Source organism: Hypomesus transpacificus, chromosome 7 (assembly GCF_021917145.1).
Source record: "Hypomesus transpacificus isolate Combined female chromosome 7, fHypTra1, whole genome shotgun sequence".
Classification (NCBI taxonomy): Eukaryota; Metazoa; Chordata; class Actinopteri; order Osmeriformes; family Osmeridae; genus Hypomesus; species Hypomesus transpacificus.
Window position 1 is genome coordinate 4,892,732 of NC_061066.1, and position 21,023 is coordinate 4,913,754.

At 47.0% G+C, this 21,023-nt stretch overlaps 1 protein-coding gene across 1 annotated transcript in view; it reads left to right on the top strand.

Annotated features, from left to right (window-relative positions):
* Positions 1 to 21,023, top strand: part of pwp1 (PWP1 homolog, endonuclein) — a 75,493-nt gene that overhangs the window by 19,040 nt on the left and 35,430 nt on the right. The window contains exons 5-6 of the mRNA XM_047022625.1: positions 13,922 to 14,018; positions 14,125 to 14,229. Of these exons, the coding sequence (XP_046878581.1) occupies positions 13,922 to 14,018; positions 14,125 to 14,229 (202 nt within the window). The remainder of the gene's footprint in view (positions 1 to 13,921; positions 14,019 to 14,124; positions 14,230 to 21,023) is intronic.

Sequence of the window (21,023 nt, forward strand, 5' to 3'; positions counted from 1 at the left end):
TTGAGCGTGTGACTAACGTGTGAATAACGACAGAGTAGTGTTTTGCTGGCGTGTGGGTTTTATGGCCAAACGGGTATAAAACACTGGAAAATCCGTAGATTTAGTTGTTCTGAACAGTAAACATCATGCCGCTTAGACGAGGGGGGCTTCTGCTACTAGCGAGTGAGTTGTTCACTACAAAGCAAACGATGAATAACAACCAAGTAACGCTAGGATAACGACTGACTAACAATAGCCAAACGTGTGCAACGTTAGCGTTAACCAGCATTTAAAATTAAATGTTGAAGAACACAGGTCGCCATGAGAACTTTTGTGCATGTTCAAAACTTTTTTTTTTGGACCAGCATTCTCCGCCGATTACCGCCGATTACCAGCGGCACCAGCGTCCACACAACAGTTTTCTGGAGCTATACCAGCGACCATGGAAGTGGCAGTTACAAACCCCTCCCCTGCCCTGCTTTTGGTAAAGCTGATCACACCTACATTCATGCATTTACCAAACGCTTTTATCCAAAGCAACTTCCAAGAGAGAGTTTTACAAAAGTGCATAGGTCACTGATCATAACGAGATAGCCCCAAACATTGCGGGTAGCCAAACATGAAGCATACATTGTGAAACCAAATAAGTCCCAAAGGGAAGAACAATAAGAGCATGTAGTTTTACAAGTTACAATTAAACAGCAAGAACCTCAAAAGTGCAAGAGTGTACCTGTGACAAAAGCAAGCAACCATAATATATTTCACAGCGAGTACAATAATTTTAAGACAGTCAGAACAAACCAACAAGAGCAACAAGTCTCTCAATAGGAGTCATTGTGAAACTGGGGGAAACTAACATCCGGTCCAGCCAATCATTCCAATGTTGGCACCGGCGCTCTTGAGCGGTGGGATCACCAGACGGTTATCAGAAGAAGACCGTAGGTTGATGTAGTCGGGTGTAGTCCCGTTCACCGCTCAAGGTCAGTACCAGAGTCATGAATCTGATACGGGCCGTGATGGGAAGCCAGTGGAGGAGATGAGGACCGGAGTTACATGGGAGTCTGGGTAGATTGAAGACCAGACGGGCTGAATCCTCTGGAGCGGGCGGGTTGCGCATGCTGGGAGACCGGCGAGCAGCAAGTTGTAGTAGTCCAACTTTGAGAGGACAAGTGCTTGGACTAGCAGCTGGGTGGAATGCTCAGACAGGTATCTCCTGATCTTCCGGATGTTGTAGTGGGTGAATCACCGGGAGACCGCAGCAATGTGGGCTGTGAGGGAGAGTTTGTAATCCTTGGTCACCCCGAGGTTCCTGGCAGTGGATGAAGGGGTCACCGTCGCTGATCCCAGGGTGATTGAGAGATCGTGGGAGATGGAGGGCCGGTATGATGAGGAGTTCTGTTTTGCCTAGGTTCAGCTGGAGGTGGGGCTTGGTCATCCAGGTGGAGATGTCTGTGAGGCAGGCCTCGATCCTAGCTGAGATCCCCGGATCAGTCGGGGGAACAACAGGTACAGCTGCGTGTCGTCAGCATAGCAGTGGTTGGAGAAGCCTTGGGAGGTGATGATTGGTCCAAGCAAGGTGGTGTACAGGGAGAAGAGGAGGGGTCCAAGGACGGAGCCCTGTGGGACACCAGTGGAGAGCTGGCGGGGGACCCTTTGCCTCCCCAGGAGACTTGGTAGGATCTTCCCGACAGGTAGGATGAGATCCACTGAAGTGCAGTGCCAGTGATCCCCATCTCAGAGAGTCTGGCGAGCAGGATTTGATGGTTTACCATATCAAAATCAAAAGGTCCAGCCAAATGATGACGGATGACCTCAAAGCCGCTCTGGCAGACTGGAGGGCAGTGGTGACTGACAGGAGGGCAGTTTCTGTGGAGTGGCCAGTCTTGAAGCCCGATTGGTTGGGGTCAAGCAGGTTGTTCTGAGAGAGAAAGTTTGACAGTTAATTAGATACAGCGCGTTCAATAGTTTTTGAAAAGAAGGGTAGCAGTGATACTGGTCTGTAGATCTGGAGGACAGCTGGGTTAAGGAGGGTTTTTTGAGTAGAGGACTAACTCTGGCCTGTTTGAAGGCAGAGGGGAAAGTGCCGGAAGTAAGAGAAGAGTTAAGGACATGGAGAAGAAACGTTATGATGGAGGGAAAGATGGTTTAAAAGAGAGGCGAGGGGACTGGATCAAGGGAACAGGAGGTGGCGCAATGAGAGAAAATTAGGTCAGAGATCTCTGCCTCTGACAGGGAGAGAAAGAGTTTAGACATTTAGTTGGGTCAGTCATAGAGGGTGAGTGGGTAGGAAAGGTGGGTTCAGGGAACCGACTGCTAATGTCACCAACTTTTTTCTCAAAAGAGAGGAAGTCGTCTGCTGTCAGGGTGGAGGGTGGGGGAGGTGGGTTAAGAAGCGTGGAGAAGGTGGAGAAAAATTGTGAGGGTTTGAGGCAGAGTTAATTTTGTTAGTGTAAACCCCACTAAAGTAGTGGGTTTTGGCATCAGTTATGCGGGCAGAGAAGGATTTGAGGAGGGAGTGATACTTATTAAGGTCCAGACCGTCTTTGGACTTGCGCCATCTCCTCTCAGCTGCCCGAAAGATGGACCGTTTTCTACGAATAACATCCGTGAGCCACGGGCAGGAGGGAGAATATCGCGCAGGCCAGGTTGACAGGGGACAGAGAGTGTCAAGTGATGCAGTTAATGTGGATAACAGGGTGTTAGTGGCAGTGTCGGTGGGGTGGGACATTAACTCTTCAATGGGAGTGAGGGAGGATGTTACAATGGAGGAGAAATGGGAGGGGGATAGGGAGCGGAGGTTGCGGCGGAAAGTTACGAGGAGAAGGGAGGTAGTAGGGGTTGGAGGGAGAGAGACAGAATTGGATGAAGGAGTGATCAGAAATGTGTAGTCGGGATACAGAGGTTAAGTCAGTGATACAGTTATGTGTCAGGATGAGTTTGAGCTGCTTTCCTGCCTTGTAGGCTGCCAGACGAGGCTGCCACTGCACTGCTAGCCGCCTTAAATATGCTAAGGCGCAGCTGACGATGGCCCTAATTATTATGTCAACAGAGCCACAGTTACCATAAACCAATCTAGCTTTGTACCCTAGAGCCCTGCCCATGATGAGACTAAGTCTAGAAAACACAAATAATGAAACAAGGTCAGATTAACCCATTAGTAAGATGACGGTCACAATGTTCACTCTGCAGAAACACAGATGCACCTCCATTCTTCTGCTCCCCGCATACAAACAAAAGCTGAAACGGGTCAGACCGGTTGTGAGGTCAGTCCACTTATGGAGTGAAGACCCTCCAGGACTGTTTCGACACCACTGACTGGCTGATGTTTAGAGAGGCAGCAGACGGATATAAACGAATACACGGACACTGTTCCCTGCTACATTCATCACGGCATTGATGACGTCGTCCCCAAGAAGGTTACGCCCTTCTGAAGGCCATCAAAGCAGCGAAAAGGACTTACAGGACCAAGGTGGAGTCCAGCTACCTTGGCTCTGACCCCAGGCACATGTGGAGTGGACTTAAAGCCATTACTGACTACAAAGGGAGAGACTATGACATTTGACATTTAGTCATTTAGCAGACGCTCTTATCCAGAGCGACTTACAGTAAGTACAAGGACATTCCCCCCGAGGCAAGTAGGGTGAAGTGCCTTGCCCAAGGACACAATGTCATTTGGCACAGCCGGGAATCAAACTGGCGACCTTCTGATTACTAGCCCGATTCCCTCACCGCTCAGCCACCTGACTCCCTAGACTATAGTGAGACCCAGCCCTCTGTCCTACTGCCAGATGAGCTGAATCCATTATACGCTCGCATTGAGAGGAACAGTGACCCCCCCTGCTGTGGAGCTATCTGAAGGCCTAGCTGGTGGCATGCCTACATTAACTGTAGCTGAGGTGAAGGACTGCTTCAAAAAGATCAATCCTCGCAAGGCACCTGGCCCAGACGGCATATCAGGTAAGGCCCTCAGGGGCTGTGCTGACCAGCTAGCAGGGGTCTTCAGTGACATCTTCAACCTCTCCCTCAGCCTGTCTGTACTCCCCACCTGCTTCAGGAAGACCACCATCGTCCCTGTGTCCAAGAACACCAAGGTCACCTGCATGAATGTAGGGATGCACCGATCCAACCTTTTCAGTCCCGATACCGATGCCTGGGCTTTGTGTATCTGTCGATACCCGATACCGATCCGATACCGTTGTTGAATTAATAATACCTTATTCCTTCCACCATGTGGAAAAGACTAAAGGCACCAGACTTACCTAACTAAGACAAAATAACAGGTGTAATCTACTGCATTCTTATTTATTTGTTATTTAAAAAACAATTGTGCATTAAAAATGCGAAAATAGAATGTAATCAAATGTAGGGCCTATTAAAATAAATAAAATGTAGCTGTAGAAACAAAATAGTGTATTGGTCAAACATACAATAGTAATCGTCGTCGTCGTCGTCGTCGTCATCTGCCGCTTGTCCGGGGATCGGGTCGCGGGGGCAGCGACCTAAGCAGGGAGGCCCAGACTTCCCTCCCCCCGGCCACTTCCGCCAGCTCTTCCTGGGGGACCCCAAGGCGTTCCCAGGCCAGCTGAGAGACATAGTCCCTCCAGCGTGTCCTGGGTCTTCCCCGGGGCCTCTTCCCAGTGGGACGTGCCCGGAACACCTCACCAGGGAGGCGTCCAGGAGGCATCCTAATCAGATGCCCGAGCCACCTCAGCTGGCTCCTCTCGACGCGGAGGAGCAGCGGTTCTACTCTGAGCCCCTCCCGGATGACCGAGCTTCTCACCCTATCTCTAAGGGAGAGCCCGGACACCCTACGGAGAAAGCTCATTTCGGCCGCTTGTATTCGCGATCTCGTTCTTTCGGTCACTACCCATAGTTCGTGACCATAGGTGAGGGTAGGAACGTAGATCGACTGGTAAATAGAGAGCTTCGCCTTTCGACTCAGCTCCTTCTTCACCACGACGGACCGATGCAGAGCCCGCATCACTGCGGACGCCGCACCGATCCGCCTGTCGACCTCGCGCTCCATTCTTCCCTCACTCGTGAACAAGACCCCGAGATACTTGAACTCCTCCGCTTGGTTCAGGATCTCCTCCCCGACCCGGAGATGGCACTCCACCCTTTTCCGGTCGATTACCATGGCCTCAGATTTGGAGGTGCTGATTCGCATCCCAGCCGCTTCACATTCGGTTGCGAACCGCTCCAGTGAGAGCTGAAGGTCACGGCCCGATGAAGCCAACAGGACCACATCATCCGCAAAAAGCAGCGACCCGATCCTGAGGTCACCAAACCGGACCCCCTCAACACCCTGGCTGCGCCTAGAAATTCTGTCCATATAGGTAATGAACAGAATCGGTGACATAGGGCAGCCCTGGCGGAGTCCAACCCTCACCGGAAACAAGTTCGACTTACTACCGGCAATGCGGACCAAACTCTGGCACCGGTCGTACAGGGACCGGACAGCCCCGATCAGGAAATCCGGTACCCCGTACTCTCGGAGCACCCCCCACATGAGCCCCCGAGGGACACGGTCGAACGCCTTTTCCAAATCCACAAAACATGTGTAGACTGGTTGGGCGAACTCCCATGTACCCTCCAGGACTCCGCGGAGGGTATAAAGCTGGTCCACTGTTCCACGGCCAGGACGAAAACCACATTGCTCCTCCTGAATCCGAGGTTCGACAATCCGACGGACCCTCCTCTCCAGGACCCCTGAATAGACTTTCCCAGGGAGGCTGAGGAGTGTGATCCCCCTAAAGTTGGAGCACACCCTCCGGTCCCCCTTTTTAAAGAGGGGAACCACCACCCCGGTCTGCCAGTCCAGAGGCACTGTCCCCGATGTCCACGCGATGTTACAATAGTAATCAAACAGCAACCAAACATTGTAAACAATGTTTGTAAAAATATTTGAATTCTCATTTATTTGTTGTCGCTGGTGTGTAAACCATGGAAGTTTTTAGCTTAAAGTATTGCACCGTGCAGTGTACAGCTCGTGTCCAACCATTGAGCAGAAACTTGAAAGCAACATGGAGTGAGCCAAAGAGTCGGCTGTGTGGAGATATTTCACGCTTGCAACGCCACCTAGTTCGTCGGCTGTTTGCAATGTCTGCAAAGTAAATGTTTTGAGGGGTGGTGGTAGTACTGCAAAGTACAATAATACCAATTTAATCAAGCACATCCAAAAGCACAATGCTAGGAGCACGCCAAATTCCTACAGCTCAACGAGTCTACTATACTGTAGAATCTACAGTGTAGAACGAGTAGCGTCGCACATATGTGATCGTTCGAATGCGGGTCTCACAGCGTAACGTTGCATATGCGATTTCGAAAATTCCAACTGAATATTTTCCGATAGACAAAACCTATGCGACAAACGCTGTATGGCTTCAACATGTACTAATGAGAAGGCTAAGGGGTAACACTAGCATGCTAGTAGCATTGCTTCGAGTATTATGCTTGCTGTGGGCACCATCGGAAATATTTAGAACTCACACATCTAAAGGTTGCATGGATCGGCCACATTTTCCGATCCCCGATCCAGCCATTTTGTCAATATCGGGGCCGATATCCGATCTTAGTATCGGATCGGTGCACCCCTACATGAATGACTATCGCCCGATAGCACTGACCTCTGTCATCATGAAGTGCTTCGAGCGGCTAGTCAAATCGTTCATCTGCTCCTTGCTGCCTACCACCCTGGACCCTATGCAGTTTGCATAAGCTAGCTACTTTTCGAGTTCGGTTTTCCGTCACTTCAAACTCACTATCTAAAGTTCTCAAAGTGCTCAAACCTTTACCATAATTCAAGAGTATGGTACTTTCACAAACCCAATCATTGATTCTAGCTTAAAATGTGTAAACATAGGACCAAACGTGGCTGCCTCCAACACGGCTATCAGGCGTTTCCAGTTGAAAACAAAAATGGCCGCCGAAAAATAATTTATATTTGTAACGGCAAGCTGCAATTGGAAGTGAAATGAAAGGGGAGCTAAAGACCAAGGGTGGGGGCTTGGTCCAATAGTATGACCCTGCAGAGCCAGAGACCCAGAGAGCTGAGCAGTTTCAGGACCGCAGTTTCAGGACCGCAGTTTCAGGACCGCAGTTCTAGGACCCTCGTTATGACGTGTCACTAGAGTACGTGTCACTAGATCGCAACAAGATAGGCTATTTGAATGGTTTGGGAGAGGCAAGAAACAAGTAAAACTAGGGAATTTGATCATTCAGATATGGATATATTTAATATATATACACAATAATAAACAATAACAATCGCAGTATCACCTCCACCCACCCCTCCACCAAATACACCTGCATCTCTTCATCATTCCTTCCACCCCATCAACCACTCTTGGGAGCAACATTTTGAAGGATTTCTAGATTTTCACCACCACCAAAAGACCAAAAAGAGTGCGACCAAAGCAGTATTCCCCACAAACAGTACTTTCTGTCTTCAACTTTGTTGTTATGTTTGGCAATCAGTGTAGCTCATAGATAAAAGTAGCTAATGTGAATCACGAAAGGTTATATATAAAACCACTCCGGTGTCGTGAAATGATTTCGACAGAAAAGTTGAAGTTAGCTAGCTAACGTTAACTTTATTGTCCAATTCAAGACACCAGATTTGTTTTATTATACATAACCACACATGATTCAAATGAGCTACTTGCACTCTGATTTTCGGCCATCTTGTTATGAAACAAGCTAGCCTACATCACTTCCTCTTGTTCTTGTTATAATTTGCTGTTGAGCCGTAAATATCTGTTCCGGTCCATGGTTATGTGACGTCAGATAAAACGAGGGTCCTAGAACTGCGGTCCTGAAACTGCGGTTCTAAAACTGCAGCTCTCCGGGTTTCCGGCTCTGCAGGTTCACCCTTCTTGCTTGGCCAGCACACCATTTCCAGAAAGGATGAGTGTGCGTCTCGCCAAGCTTGCGCGTATGTCAAGTAGGGTAACCACCTGTCCCGCTTTGCACTGTATCGCACAGCCTTTTCAATATGCGACATGCGGGACAAGGGGTCAAAATGCAAAGCGGGACAGGTGGTCACCCTAGTGTCAAGGGGCAGGATGAGTCTGTGAGAATTTGGAGCGCGCGCTGTGGAGCAATTCAATTGAATTCAATCATATCAGTGTTTCCCACAGATTAGAAATCTATATGTGGCGGGAGGGGGGGGGGGTTGTTTCATGTCAGACGGGGGGGGGGGGGGGGGGGGGGGGGTCGAAATAATTCACAAAATCAACAACAACAAACAAATAATTTCTGCATATGCAGGTAGTGACGCTGCATACAGCGTGCTAAATAACTATTTAACTGGTCGGCTCCATGACGCCGGGTAAGTAGCTAGCTCTTGAAACTTCTCACCAAAAGAACGAAGGGGAACCTTCGATTAAGACATGTCCGTCGGTACCTAGCGAAAAGTAGCCTCAACTTTCCTAGACCTTTAGCTACGGCACTAATGCTGAAGGCTCGCTGATGTAGCTGTCGGTCTCACTAGAACGGCGTATGCATCGTTGCTAACGTGTGCTGACGTAGTGACTGTGTGTGTATGTGAGAAAGACGCGTGCGTGAAAGAGACGGAGGGAGAGCAGGGAAAGGAAATGCAGCTGAACGAATACGCTGCGTGTTTTCACCTAAATGGTGTTAAAAAAATTGTTTTTACAAAACCGCAATCCAGAACCACAGTCATATTACAATCAAGAATAACCTCATAGGCAATAATTCTATGACACAACCCATGATCATCTCTTTGCAAGTATTACCTTACTACGGCCGACTCTCACTTCCGATTAAACCACACAACATGCACTCTCAGGGTGACCAACAAGATTATTTTAACTAACAAACAATATTACAAACATCTAACTGAACGAACGCAACAACTGAAATGCCTCGCATTGCTGTTGTAACCAAACTATTACCACAAGTCTTGGCATTTTTTTACATGCCGCACTGCATGCTGGGTACCCAAGAGCGCTGACGCTGATGATCTAGCTGTGCTCCGACTGCGTGATATGACGAGATGCTAGTGACGCGTTAAGGTCTTGGAGTCTCCTGAAATGGAACGCGTCTTTCTGCCTTGAAGCTGCATGCGCATCATCATCAAAGGCCCCATGTAAATGTCAAGATAACATCCAAGCTAACAATTTCGCCAAATCTGACTGCAGCTTTGTACACCTTATGTACTGTGTTATGGTTATGGTACTTAGACTTTCATCAAAGTAAAAAATACTGGTTTGTCCTTTTTCATCAATGTCTTCAAAAAAGCAGTCTGCAGAGCTACTGTGTCTGTGGGGTGACTTGACATAAACTACAGTTTTGACTGTGAAATGCAGTGGCATTACTTGAACTTGAATCCAAATGTGGTGACCTGATGGAGACCCAGCCATGCAGTCACTTAAAACATTTGGTTCGATTCCAGGCTCTTGCAGGAGTATTTAGCTCTCATCTGGTCAATATATACAAATCTGACAAAAGACCAGCTCGACCTTTGCCTGTAAACAGTGATTCTGACTGTCAGAGACCTTTAAATAGGCTGACCGAGTGAAACTAGCCTGGCTAACGTAGGTCGCTTTCTCAGGCAAATGACGAATGAAATAGGCTTGTTTTGAAAGATCCTATATACTGGCTATCTTCAGCAGGCTCTTGTCTACAAAAAGCAGCCCTCCCTGACGTTTTAGGAGTAAAAAAGACAATATTGTTTACACACTGCCAGTGAGCGAGCCGAGTCTGTCTCTGTTTGAGGCCAAGTCAAAACAATGTACCCCCGGGACACAGTCTCACTTTCCACAAATCACAAAAATAATCGGAGCATCTGGCTAAAAGCACAATTCCCACATCTCCTGAAGGCTGCCCTCCTCGACATTTTTGGTTTCGACCGAACTGTAAAATGGTGAACTTATGAACATGACGCGACCAAAACATGGCTGCCGCCTTAGCCTATGCAGTCTCCCTGGCGCATAGGCTTATTACAAAGACTTTCACGAGCCAAATCAAAATTCTGAGCCGACAGGTCTGTGGGGAATCGCTTGTTCTCCTAAAAGCTGCCCTTCTCTACCTTTTTGATGAATTCGCCGAGATGCTAGAGCAATTCAATTGCATTCAATCATATATAGACATACCAAGGTGAAATTGTTTATGGTACTTCAGAGGGATGTTGTCTTGAACCCTATTAGGTTTGAAAAACCTTGAGTCAAAATTATATTAGATTTATTGACACAAAGACATTGAGGACATTTACATAAATACAACCCTTTCAGCCATTTTGTATTGCATTTCTTGTATTCTACACATCTGGAAAAAATTTCAAGTTGATTGGATCTATGGTTCATGAGGAGAAGGGTTCTGAAGGTTGTACCAAATTTGGACAGTACAAGAAAATTCATAAGTCCAACAATATGGGTTCTTGAGGCTTTTTTGTTTCCCATGAGTAATAAGGCATGTTTACCAATTTTCAGGCATTTTGGAGTAATGGGGCGCTGGGGAAATCACGTAGACTTTGGGCGTGTTTTATAGCGCCACCTATTGGCGCACATGGGCCATGAGCCGTCTGGGAGTAGTGAGGGACCTGTTGTATCATTGGGCCAAATTGGAAATAATCGGGTCCAGGACTTTTTGAGCTATTGGGCCATTTAGCGGAGAAAAATTATTATAATAATAATACTAACAAAAACAATAGGTTTCCTCCTACCGGAGGAACCCTAATAATAGGAATACTAACAAAAATAATAGGTTCCCTCCTACCGGAGGAACCCTAATAATAAGAAGAATACTAATAAAAACAATAGGTTTCCTCCTACCGGAGGAACCCTAAATAGTAAATAGTTATCAGCCTGGCTTCTTTGCTTGTGGTTTTTCTGCAGCTGTCTGCCGTTTCAGGTAAAGCTCCCAGAAGTTAACAAACTACTAAACTAATGTTCCGTTACAGGTAGTCACGCATGTTTAGGTAGTCACGTGTGTTTTCTTGACGTTAGTGACGTTAGTGACTGTGGCTAGCAAGTTAGCCACCGTTAGCTTCACTTTCGCCACAAAAACTTAACTCAAACTGTAATGGCAGAATTCAAGTGGCACTGTGTAGATCTGAATAGTCAAAAGATGCGGTTTCAATATAATTTATTTAGTTTGCACAAATTAAGAATTAACAGAGTACTCTGGACTTGTCATAGCAAAAGACATGCAGGACCCTATGTATAAACGTTGCGTACGCACAAAAAGCTTGCGTACGATGGTTTTCACGCACACTTTGTGATGTATAAAGATTTACTTGACATGAGAATGTGCGGGCCGTCACGGAAACTTTTGAGCAGACGTGAGACTGTGCGGACCGTCCACAAAGTCTTGTCTGGCTCTGTAACATGGCGAATTCTAACAGAAAAGTGCCGAGACTCACCAAACATTACAAAATAAAGTTTCCACTAGTACGTTTATGACGTTGACTATTCAAAAAACATAAAAATAAACGTTTGATCATTAATGTGGATGATCATATCAAAATGCCAAAACCCAAAACGGGAAATGCTATATAGCCTTCTGTTTATACCGCCACCACTTAATAACTTCTGTTAAACTTGAGGCTGTCAAACGAACGACAAAATCATGCTGTTACGATGCGCCACCACTCGCTTCTTCATTTAAAGTTTTATATCGAACCATTTCTTCTTAATTTCTGCCATGGTCCGGTTCTCTGAACCCACAGCATTGATGGTCCTATAATAATAAAGATAATTTTATTTGTAAAGCACTTAACATTTAGCTAAATCTCAAAGTGCTGTCTTTTGTCACTAATACCTGATGACAAGCCGCCAAACAGGACACATTTTCTTGCCTCCACCTCTGTTGTCAGAACCACGATCTCACAGTCACCGTATTTCTTCAAATAAACGCTGCAGCGTTTAACGTTCATTTTTGGTGCTGCGTTTCTTCGAAGGCGGCGTTTATTCGAATAAATACGGTAATTCAGACAACGAAATTATCTCAGGAGCGCATTTATAGTCCATCTGCATATTAATTTATGGGAGCAGGCAAGGCGGGGTCAGTGGCTCGTTCACGTGCGGTCAATCTCACGTTGACTGTGATTTATAAAGGAAAGGTGCGCAGGACCTGGCGTACGACCGGTTTTATACATGTGAATATTTTTGTGCGTAGGTACTTTTCGAGTTTTGGCCGTACGCCATCTTCTGGTATGAAAGCTGCGCAATCCTTTATACATGAGGCCCATGCAGATGTAACCTACAAGTCGTTCGAGAGAGTGGTGAAGAACAACCCTAAAACCCTGCCTTATATTAACTTAGAACAAATGGTTCTTCCGATGGTCAATCCATCAATATAGGGGTCTCTGTGATTGGTCAGCACTGCTCAGTGACAGTTTGACTCCATACCAAGTGTCCCACAGTTTGTTTGATGTCACAGCTCCCTCTCTAAATGAGGACATGGTTAATGATACACAAACAGGATGTCTGACGTGGCCATCTCCTTGGCCAAAAGGCTAGGTCACCTCGCTCAACTGAGATAACAATCTTCCCCAACCCCCAGACCCAACTAAGACCCTCTGGCTCTTAGTTAGGTATCATAAATACCTTAAGACAATCTGCTACATCCCTTCTACAGAGTAAACCACACCACAGAGCCTCAGTTTCTTACATTCGACTGTCTATAACAAAGGAACTTACTTTTTACCGCTTAAAGAAACAGATATTGTAACTGTCAAAGAATGCCATTACATAACCTAAACTGTGCAATGGATCGTAAATCCCAATAGAAGCAACGCAATCGTGACCAACACGAACATTTTGTCACCAAGGTTGTGTATGTATTCCAAATATTGAGGGATCCTTAGGGGTGGGAAAATAATAAGATGTATGTGAGAGAACAAAGGTTGTGCCCTTGCCGAAGGCAAAGCATACCCAATAATAATATATATGTGAGAGAGTTGTGCTCGCCAAAGGCGTGAGCACACCCAATAATGTAATTCCGACAATTACATGTAGCCTACAATAAAGCGAGGTAGCTGACTTCACCACTGGCGAATTCGCCTTTCATCAACCCTCAAGTTTGTGTGTGTCAGATCTGTTGCTGGTGGTGAGTGCTTTCTGCACAGCTGCATTTCGGCATGCTGCTCTAGATTTCTACACAATTTAGACACGCGCCGCTTCAATTTTTTACTAGGCTTTGTTTTTTACCTCCTTGTCTATTCTTTGTTTGTCTATGGCCGCACTACAGCTGAAATTCTCTGAATCTCTTTTACTAATTAAACGCCACCCTTGAATAAATGCTGCATAAAAAATGTGTAATAAACACTGCAGCATTTATTACAAAATGAAATATGGTATATTTTATTGTATATTGCATACTATTTTGTATATTTAGGAGGTTTATTATTATTTTATTTCTATTCTATTTTAGTTTATCATAGATGTAAACTATGTTCTTAGTACTTATATGTTATGTTATGCCAGGTTGCTTGCGTTGTCTTGTCCCAAGAATTTCAGTGCCCAGTCTGACCTTGTGTTGTTCTGTGCACCTGTAAATAAAAACTTGAAACTCAAACAGGCTACAGTTCCATGGACCTTGAACTTCTTAATAATATTAGCAAATTATGTCTCAGTAACATCAAGCTGCTTGGAGATGGTCTTGTAGTCTTCATCTTTACCATGGCTGTATATTATTTTCTTTCTGATTTCCTCAGACAAGTCTATTTTGCTTTCTCTGGTCCATGTTCAGTGTAGTGCACACAATGATACCAAACGGCACAGTGACTACATTCCTCTATTTAAATAGGCAGAATGACTCATTACAAGATTGGAGACTTGTGATTCTAATTAAATAAACTAATTTGGAAGTTTGTAAAACCACTATAATACAATTAATTATTATCTTTCTAAGGAGTACCACCACATGTCCAGGCCATTTTAGAAAATCTCGGTAAAATGATTTTCTTTCTTTTTTTCAGGATCAGTATGAGCGAGAGGACTTTCAAATCAAGCCCAATGACAACCTGATAATTACAGGAAGGGCTGAGAAGGACTGCTGCAATCTGGAGGTTCATGGTAACTCAGGAACTTACTTAATTAATCTGCAACCTCTGATGTGCTTTGAATTGTAGGTAATGATGGAGTTAGAGAGTGATAATTGTGGAGTTTTGTTTTACTGCAGTGTATAACTCTGAAGAGGAATCACTATATGTCCATCATGACGTTCTTCTGCCAGCTTATCCACTCTGTGTGGAGTGGTTGAACTTTGACCCTAGTGACGGACCAGGTAAGGCCTTTATTTTTTACAAGGCTGTGATAGTGTCTTCCTCCCCTTTAAGGATTATAACTTTTTGCAAGCTTGCCTCCTAGAATCAAAATGTATTCAATAGAAAAACCTGCATATTTGCATTTAGCTTGGAGCAGCGTTTTAAGATCTTAACACTAGGAGCACCAAGCCATTTTTCCCTTTTTAATAACGCCGTAAGGGGTCAAATTGGCCCATTAGTCTACAGACAGGGACGTTGTTACTGACACATAATGGTCACTAGACGGCGCTTCTTGCATGGAGCAAGGCAAGTTTGTTTTCCGACTTTGCCTTCGTCAATCTGTCGTCCGTGTTGTTAGTCGGTGATTATTTAATTAGAACATTTGTTGTCTAGCCCTTCAATTATTTAGCAAAATTAAATTTATCATAAAGGATGTGACACAAGTTGCAGGTTAGACTGCAGTTGGTCAATAAATGTGCAGCCTGACATTGTCAGCCGACAATGTAGTTGTTGTATGTGAAAACACTACATGAAACAGGAGAGCCGCATCAATTCAGTCGTTTACTGAAACTCATTCCAACTGACACACCGACCGGAAACACGTCATCGGTTACATCAAAATACAGGCATGTTATCAAAATAAGAGCATGCCGTGAAACCCTGTCATGGAGACATTACATTTTGTTCCCCTCTCCAGGGCAGATTCAACCCACATCCCTGAGTGAGAGATAACACAAATAACAAATCACATCGATATAAAACCCGTTGTAGGAAACATTAAGAATACATTGTTAATGACTTCAGTCCAGTCCGAACATATCATTACCAGGCTATTTAAAACTTAAAATGCCTTAGAACACCAGACTAAAGTGACTGGAACAGTCTTGATGAGGTTGAAACGATCAGACATAGTCCATGAGGTAGCCCGGTTTGGAGCGGGCACGGACTGGTCATGCTGCAGGACTAACTGGGCCTCCAGAGTCCGGATCAGGATCTCGGCTGGCCTCTAGGTCTGCCGCAGTAGGTGGGGCCACTTTGCGGAGGCGGCGTGCATGCCACCGCGTTCGGTCTGAGAGGCGAAAGGTGGCAGGTCCCAGTCACCTGGAAAGGCGCTGACCAGAATGACAAAAGCTTATGGCCCCGTGTGGGCCTCCGGACCCTGACCCAGTCCAGAATGGTGAAAACTGGGTGTTTGGCCCTGTGGGACCGGTCAAAGCGCTGTTTAGTTGCCTGCTGTCGTGCTGAGACTCGGTCGCGTAGCTGATCCGTTGTTTTCCCCTGGGCCCCCTGTGATGTCAGGTGAGCAGGAACACGCAGGCGGTCCAGGGGTAGTGATAGCTCCCGCCCCAACATCAGAAGTGCTGGTGAGCTGTCTGTTGTAGTGTGTTGAGCAGCTCGGTAGTGCAGCATGGTCCGCAGGAGTGCTGCTGAGAATTGAAACCCTCTGCTAAGTGAGATCTGATACCATTCTTCAGCGTCTGGTTCATGCGCTCCACACCCCCATTCGCCTGAGGGTTATAAAAGGCTGTGCGTATGTGTCTGATCCCCCGCTCACAAGTTCAAGTCGTGAACTCGGCAGAGATGAATTGCGGCCCATTGTCTGTGGTGATTGTCGTGGGCGTGCCCCAACGAGCAAAAAGCACCTCCAGAAAGTCAATGAACGCCTGTGTGGTGACCGACCCTGTAGATACTGCCTCAGGCCACTTAGAGTACAGGTCATAGGCCACGATGAGGAACCGTTGGTGATGTGGGACGCCACGGAGCTCACCACAAATTTCCATTTGGATGTGCTCCCAAGGCCCAGCTGGCCACTGCAGTGGCTGAAGGGGAGGAGCTGGTGGGGGGCCGGTCTTTCCACTCAGCAGGCAGGCTGTGCAGTCTCTCACCATAGCCTCCACATCGCCATCTATTCCTGGCCACCAGACCACTTCCCGGCAGCGCTGTTTAACCTTGACAATGCCGAGGTGGCCTTCATGGGCCATGGACAGGACACGTGACTGTAAGGCGGAGGGTATGACTCTGCGATGGCCCCTTGCAACGCAGTGGTCGCTATAGCAAAAAAGTTCATCTTTAAACCGGTGAAAAGGCGCCAGGCTGTCTGGTAGGCCAGAGGCTGAAGGCTACCCGGAGTGGATGAAAGTGCGGAGCTGTGAGAACACTGGGTCCTGTTCGGAGGCCTGTTGGAGCTCTTGAAGTGACACTATTGCCTCAAGAGGGGAGCGGAGGAGCTGAATGAGGTCCAGGTCGCTGTTGTCTGGAGTCGGCTCCACAGCTGGAGGTGGCGTGGAGCGTGACAGTAAGTCCACCACCACATTCTCTCGCCTGGTGTGAACTGCAGTGTGAAATTGTACTGGTGAAGTCTCTCATACCAGCGGTGGATGCGCAGAGGCCTGTGCCCAGAACCAGATGTGGCAAGCAGGGCTGTAAGCTCTTGGTGGTCCGTACGTAATGTGAATGAACGGCCATACACATACATATGCCACCACTCACATGCGCAGACACAGGCCAGGGCCTCTCTCTCCCCCACGGAGTACTTCTGCTCTGCTGAATTAAAAGCTCGGGAGGCAAAAGCAATAGGCCGCTCTGTGCCATTGTGAAGCTGAGACAGCACAGCCCCCACTGCGTAGTTGGAGGCATCACAAGCCAGTGACAAGTGACAAGCGTCGGGCTGGGTGGGTCGAAGTGGGCGAGTACTGGTGGTGCGATGAGCTGGGCCTTCAGCTGCATGACCGCATCTTTGGAGGCAGGGGTCCATGCCCATTGGGCGTTTTTTTTAAGGAGCAGCCGGAGAGGGGCAGTGGTGGAGGAATACTGGGGAAGAAAGCGCAAGTAATAAGCGGTCATGCCAAGGAAGGAGGCAATGTGGGCAGGGCTGGAGGGCATGGGCAGCCATTGAATGGCCTCCACGTTAGAGTGAAGTGGGCTGAGGCCTTCTGGGGTCAGGCGAAACCCCACAAACTCCACTTCGGACGCGGAGAAGATGCATTTCTCCCCGTTCAGTGTGAGGGCATGGGAGGCAAGCGTGTCAAGCACCTGTGTGAGACGTTGGTCGTGGATGGCAGGCGTTGATCCGTGTACCACTATGTCGTCCAGGAATATCACCACCCCTGGGATGCCAGCAAAGATGGTGGACATTATTTTCTGGAAGCAGCTAGGGGCGGAGCATAGACCAAAAGGTACCCTGGTGTAGCGGAAGACGCCTGTGTGTGTGACAAAAGCGGTGAGGTTACGGCTGTCAGGGTGCAGAGGTACCTGCAGATAGCCTTGGCGGAGGTCAAGCTTAGAAAAGATCTTCGAGCCGTAAAACTGAGAAGTCAGTTCCTCTGCAGTGGGTAGCGGGTATTTGTCACAACAGCCTTGTTCACCGCCCTCAGATCCACACACACATGCAAACCACCTGACTTCTTCTTTGCAATGACCAGATTAGAATTCCAGGGGGAGGCGTTGACTGTCTCAATGATGCCTATTTCCAACAGCTTTGTCAGCTCTGCTGTAACGTCATCGCGTAGTGCCAGGGGAATGCGGCGGAGAGGCTGTATGACCGGGTGTATGTCCTTACGGAGGAGAGGTTGATGGGTGAACAGTGTTTCCCACAGATTAGAAATCTAATTGTGGCGGGTAGGGGTGGGAGTTGTCGGGGGGGGGGATATTAACTATCGTAATAATTCCTTCGTTAATATCGTTAATAATTCGTTACACAGTTAATTTGTTAATAATTTGTTACATTACATATTAATCCAAAATGATTCACACCTTCACAAAATTAACAACAACTAACATATCATTTCTGCATTATGCATGTAGCAACGCTAGTGCTAAACAACTATTTAACTGGTCGGCTCCATGACGCCGGGTAAGTAGCTAGCTCTTGAGACTTCTCACCAAAAGAACGAAGGGGAAACTTCGAGTACTGTAAGTCCCTCTGGATAAGAGCGTCTGCTAAATGACTAAATGTAAATGTGAGTAAGGTACCTAGCGAAAAGTAGCCTAAACTTTCCTCGACTTTTAGCTACGGCACTAATGCTGAAGGCTCGCTGATATAGCTGTTGGTCTTACTAGAACGGCATATGTATGCATGCTGACGTTGTGACTGTGTGCATATGTGAGAAAGACGCATGAGTGACAGAGAGACGGAGGGAGAGCAGGGGAAAGGAAATGCAGCTGAACGAATACGCTGCGTGTTTTAACCTAAATAGCGATAAAAAAAAAATTACGAAACGCAATGTGTGGCGGCCGGTGTTGATTCTGTGGCGCACCGCCACAAATTAGTCTATGTGTGGGAAACACTGGTGAAAGCTGAGATGCAGCCTAGGCCAGAAAAGAGTGCTGGCCATCGCTGTTCTCATGGTGAGCTGACCTGGTGAATTGTTGCTCCACAGCTGTCCATGAACGTGAAGCCCAAGCTGGTGATGAGGTCCAGCCCCATGAGGTTAGCTCCATGCCGTGCCACTTGAAAAGTGAAGGTAGCCAAGGATGCGTTGCCATGGCGCACTGAACAGCTGAGGGAGGCCACTAAGTAGATCTTGGAATTGCCATATCCACGGAGAACAGCCAAAGGCGTCTGCAGCGCGATGTGGAGCAGGAAGCACTTGACTGTGGACCAGTTGAGGAGTGATAAAGCCGCTCCAGTATCCAGCAGTAAAGGAACACAGACCCCATCTAGTTCCCCTGTCTACGTCTTGAAGGACATGCGTGCAGAGCTGACCGAGTGTATGGGTGTTGGGGCTGATGAGCTAGCCCCAGCCTGTCGTGGGCCTGTCCATTGGCCTAGCACGGACGGCGCAGAGCGACAGACTTTGGCGAAGTGGTTCTCTCTCCCGCAGCACTGGCATACTTTTCCCCTGGCCGGGCATGTTGGGGCTCTGCTCATGTGTGAAGAGGAGCCACAGTTGCCACAGCTGCGACGTGGCTGGCTACGTGTGCGGGCTGCGTAGTTAATCCCTGGGTCGGTGTCTGATGATGCAGGGCTAGGTGAGCGCTCACAATCCTCCACAAGCTGTGTTAAGGCGGGCTGAGAGAAACCGCGGGAAGCTAGTTGTGATGTCAGCTCGGTAGCTTTTTCGATCTGCAAGGCTATTTCAAGCGCTTTTCTAAGAGTCAAATAATCCGGTGACATAATTAGCTTTTCACACATTTTGGGGTGGGTTGCGTGTTCTGCAAGCTGGTCCCTTATCATCTCCTACTCCATTTCACCGAATTTACAGAAAACCGCTAAGCTTCGGAGGTCGGCTACATAATGCCGAACTGACTCACCCGCTTTTTGCTTGCGCTGCCGGAAGACTATCCGGCGGAGAATTACAGTCTGTGGAGCTGCAAAGTGTGCTTCGAGTAGTTTTGTAGCTTCCTTGTACTTTTTTGACTGACCCAGGGTTCTGAATATGCGCTGTCCCTCGGTACCGAGGCAATGAAGGAGTAGTGCTCTCCGTCGCGGGTCGCTAGCTTCCTCCAGTCCGAGAGCTGCGAGGTATGTTTTGAACGACTCCAGCCAACGGATCCACAGTACCGGAGGCTCGCCTGGTAGTGAAAGGAAAGGTGTAGGTGGTGGGAGTGAAAACTCCATCCTCGTCTCCAATGTTGTATGTGAAAACACTACATGAAACAGGAGAGCCGCATCAATTCAGCCATTCCAACTGACACACCGAACGGAAACACGTCATCGGTTACATCAAAATACAGGCTGTTATCAAAATAAGAGCATGCCGTGAAACCCTATCATGGAGACATAACAGTATTAATACTTCATTCAGTCTCTAGTCAAAAATTGTAAAGCGACCCTGCCAAGGGAGTTCTGGGTTAGCTGGTTAGCCTGTCAGTAGCATATATTTACACACACAGGTACATCATAAACATTCAAGGGTCTGATAGATCCAGTTATCCTGGCAAAACAGTTATTGTTCTTTATTTATCGACAGGGCACGGTCGATAAATAAAGGAGGTGTAGAGGATCAACTATTTTTTTGTTTTCTCAAGCGCATAGTTTTTTTTTACAACCTGTTATTTCTTACATTTACATTTATTCATTTAGCAGCTGCTCTTATCCAGAGAGACTTACAGTAAGTACAGGGACATTTTCCCCAAGGCAAAACGTCATTTGGCACAGCTGGGAATCGAACCACGACCTTCTGATTACTAGCCCGATTCGCTAACCGCTCAGCCACCTGATTCTCTATTTCTTTTTCATTTCTTGATCATTCTCGTGTCTATTTTAAGATTAAATTGGGTACCAAGCTGAAATAAGGTAAAAAATGCTTTATTTTTAACCCTTTGCACCAAAGGGATGTAAACCTACGTTTATTCGTTTATTTACTAGCATTACCCTGTCCCTGAAAGGGCAGTGTCCTAACTTTCTAGCTAGTGAATAGCTAGCCAAATGTTATACGTAGCTAATAACGTTAACGTTAGCTAGTTTTAACCAGAGATAACTTGCCTAAGCCTAGCATAACATCAGTGGTGAAAGTAAGCCGGTACTGTCAATGGCAATAATGTGATGACATCCTTGTTTATCTTCGTTACGTTGAGTTGACTGTGTGGTCTGCCACACAGCTTTATCCACCGGAGACATTTGACCCTGTCTTGTTTTGGTGTGGGAAATGGGATGAAATATTCCCCATTGCCCATCCGCTCATGATGCCTCGTATCAGTGTTGTATCTACCCCATGCACATTGTTTGACCTTTGTTTTTACACTTAAATTACAAAAAACGATAAAACAAGAGAAGAATCCCTTTTCCTAATGCTACTCTATGGAGTTGTAAACTGAAGATGTCCGAGTGCAGCTGTTACTAAGCTGCCACTGGCCCGTTTGCGTTCGAGGG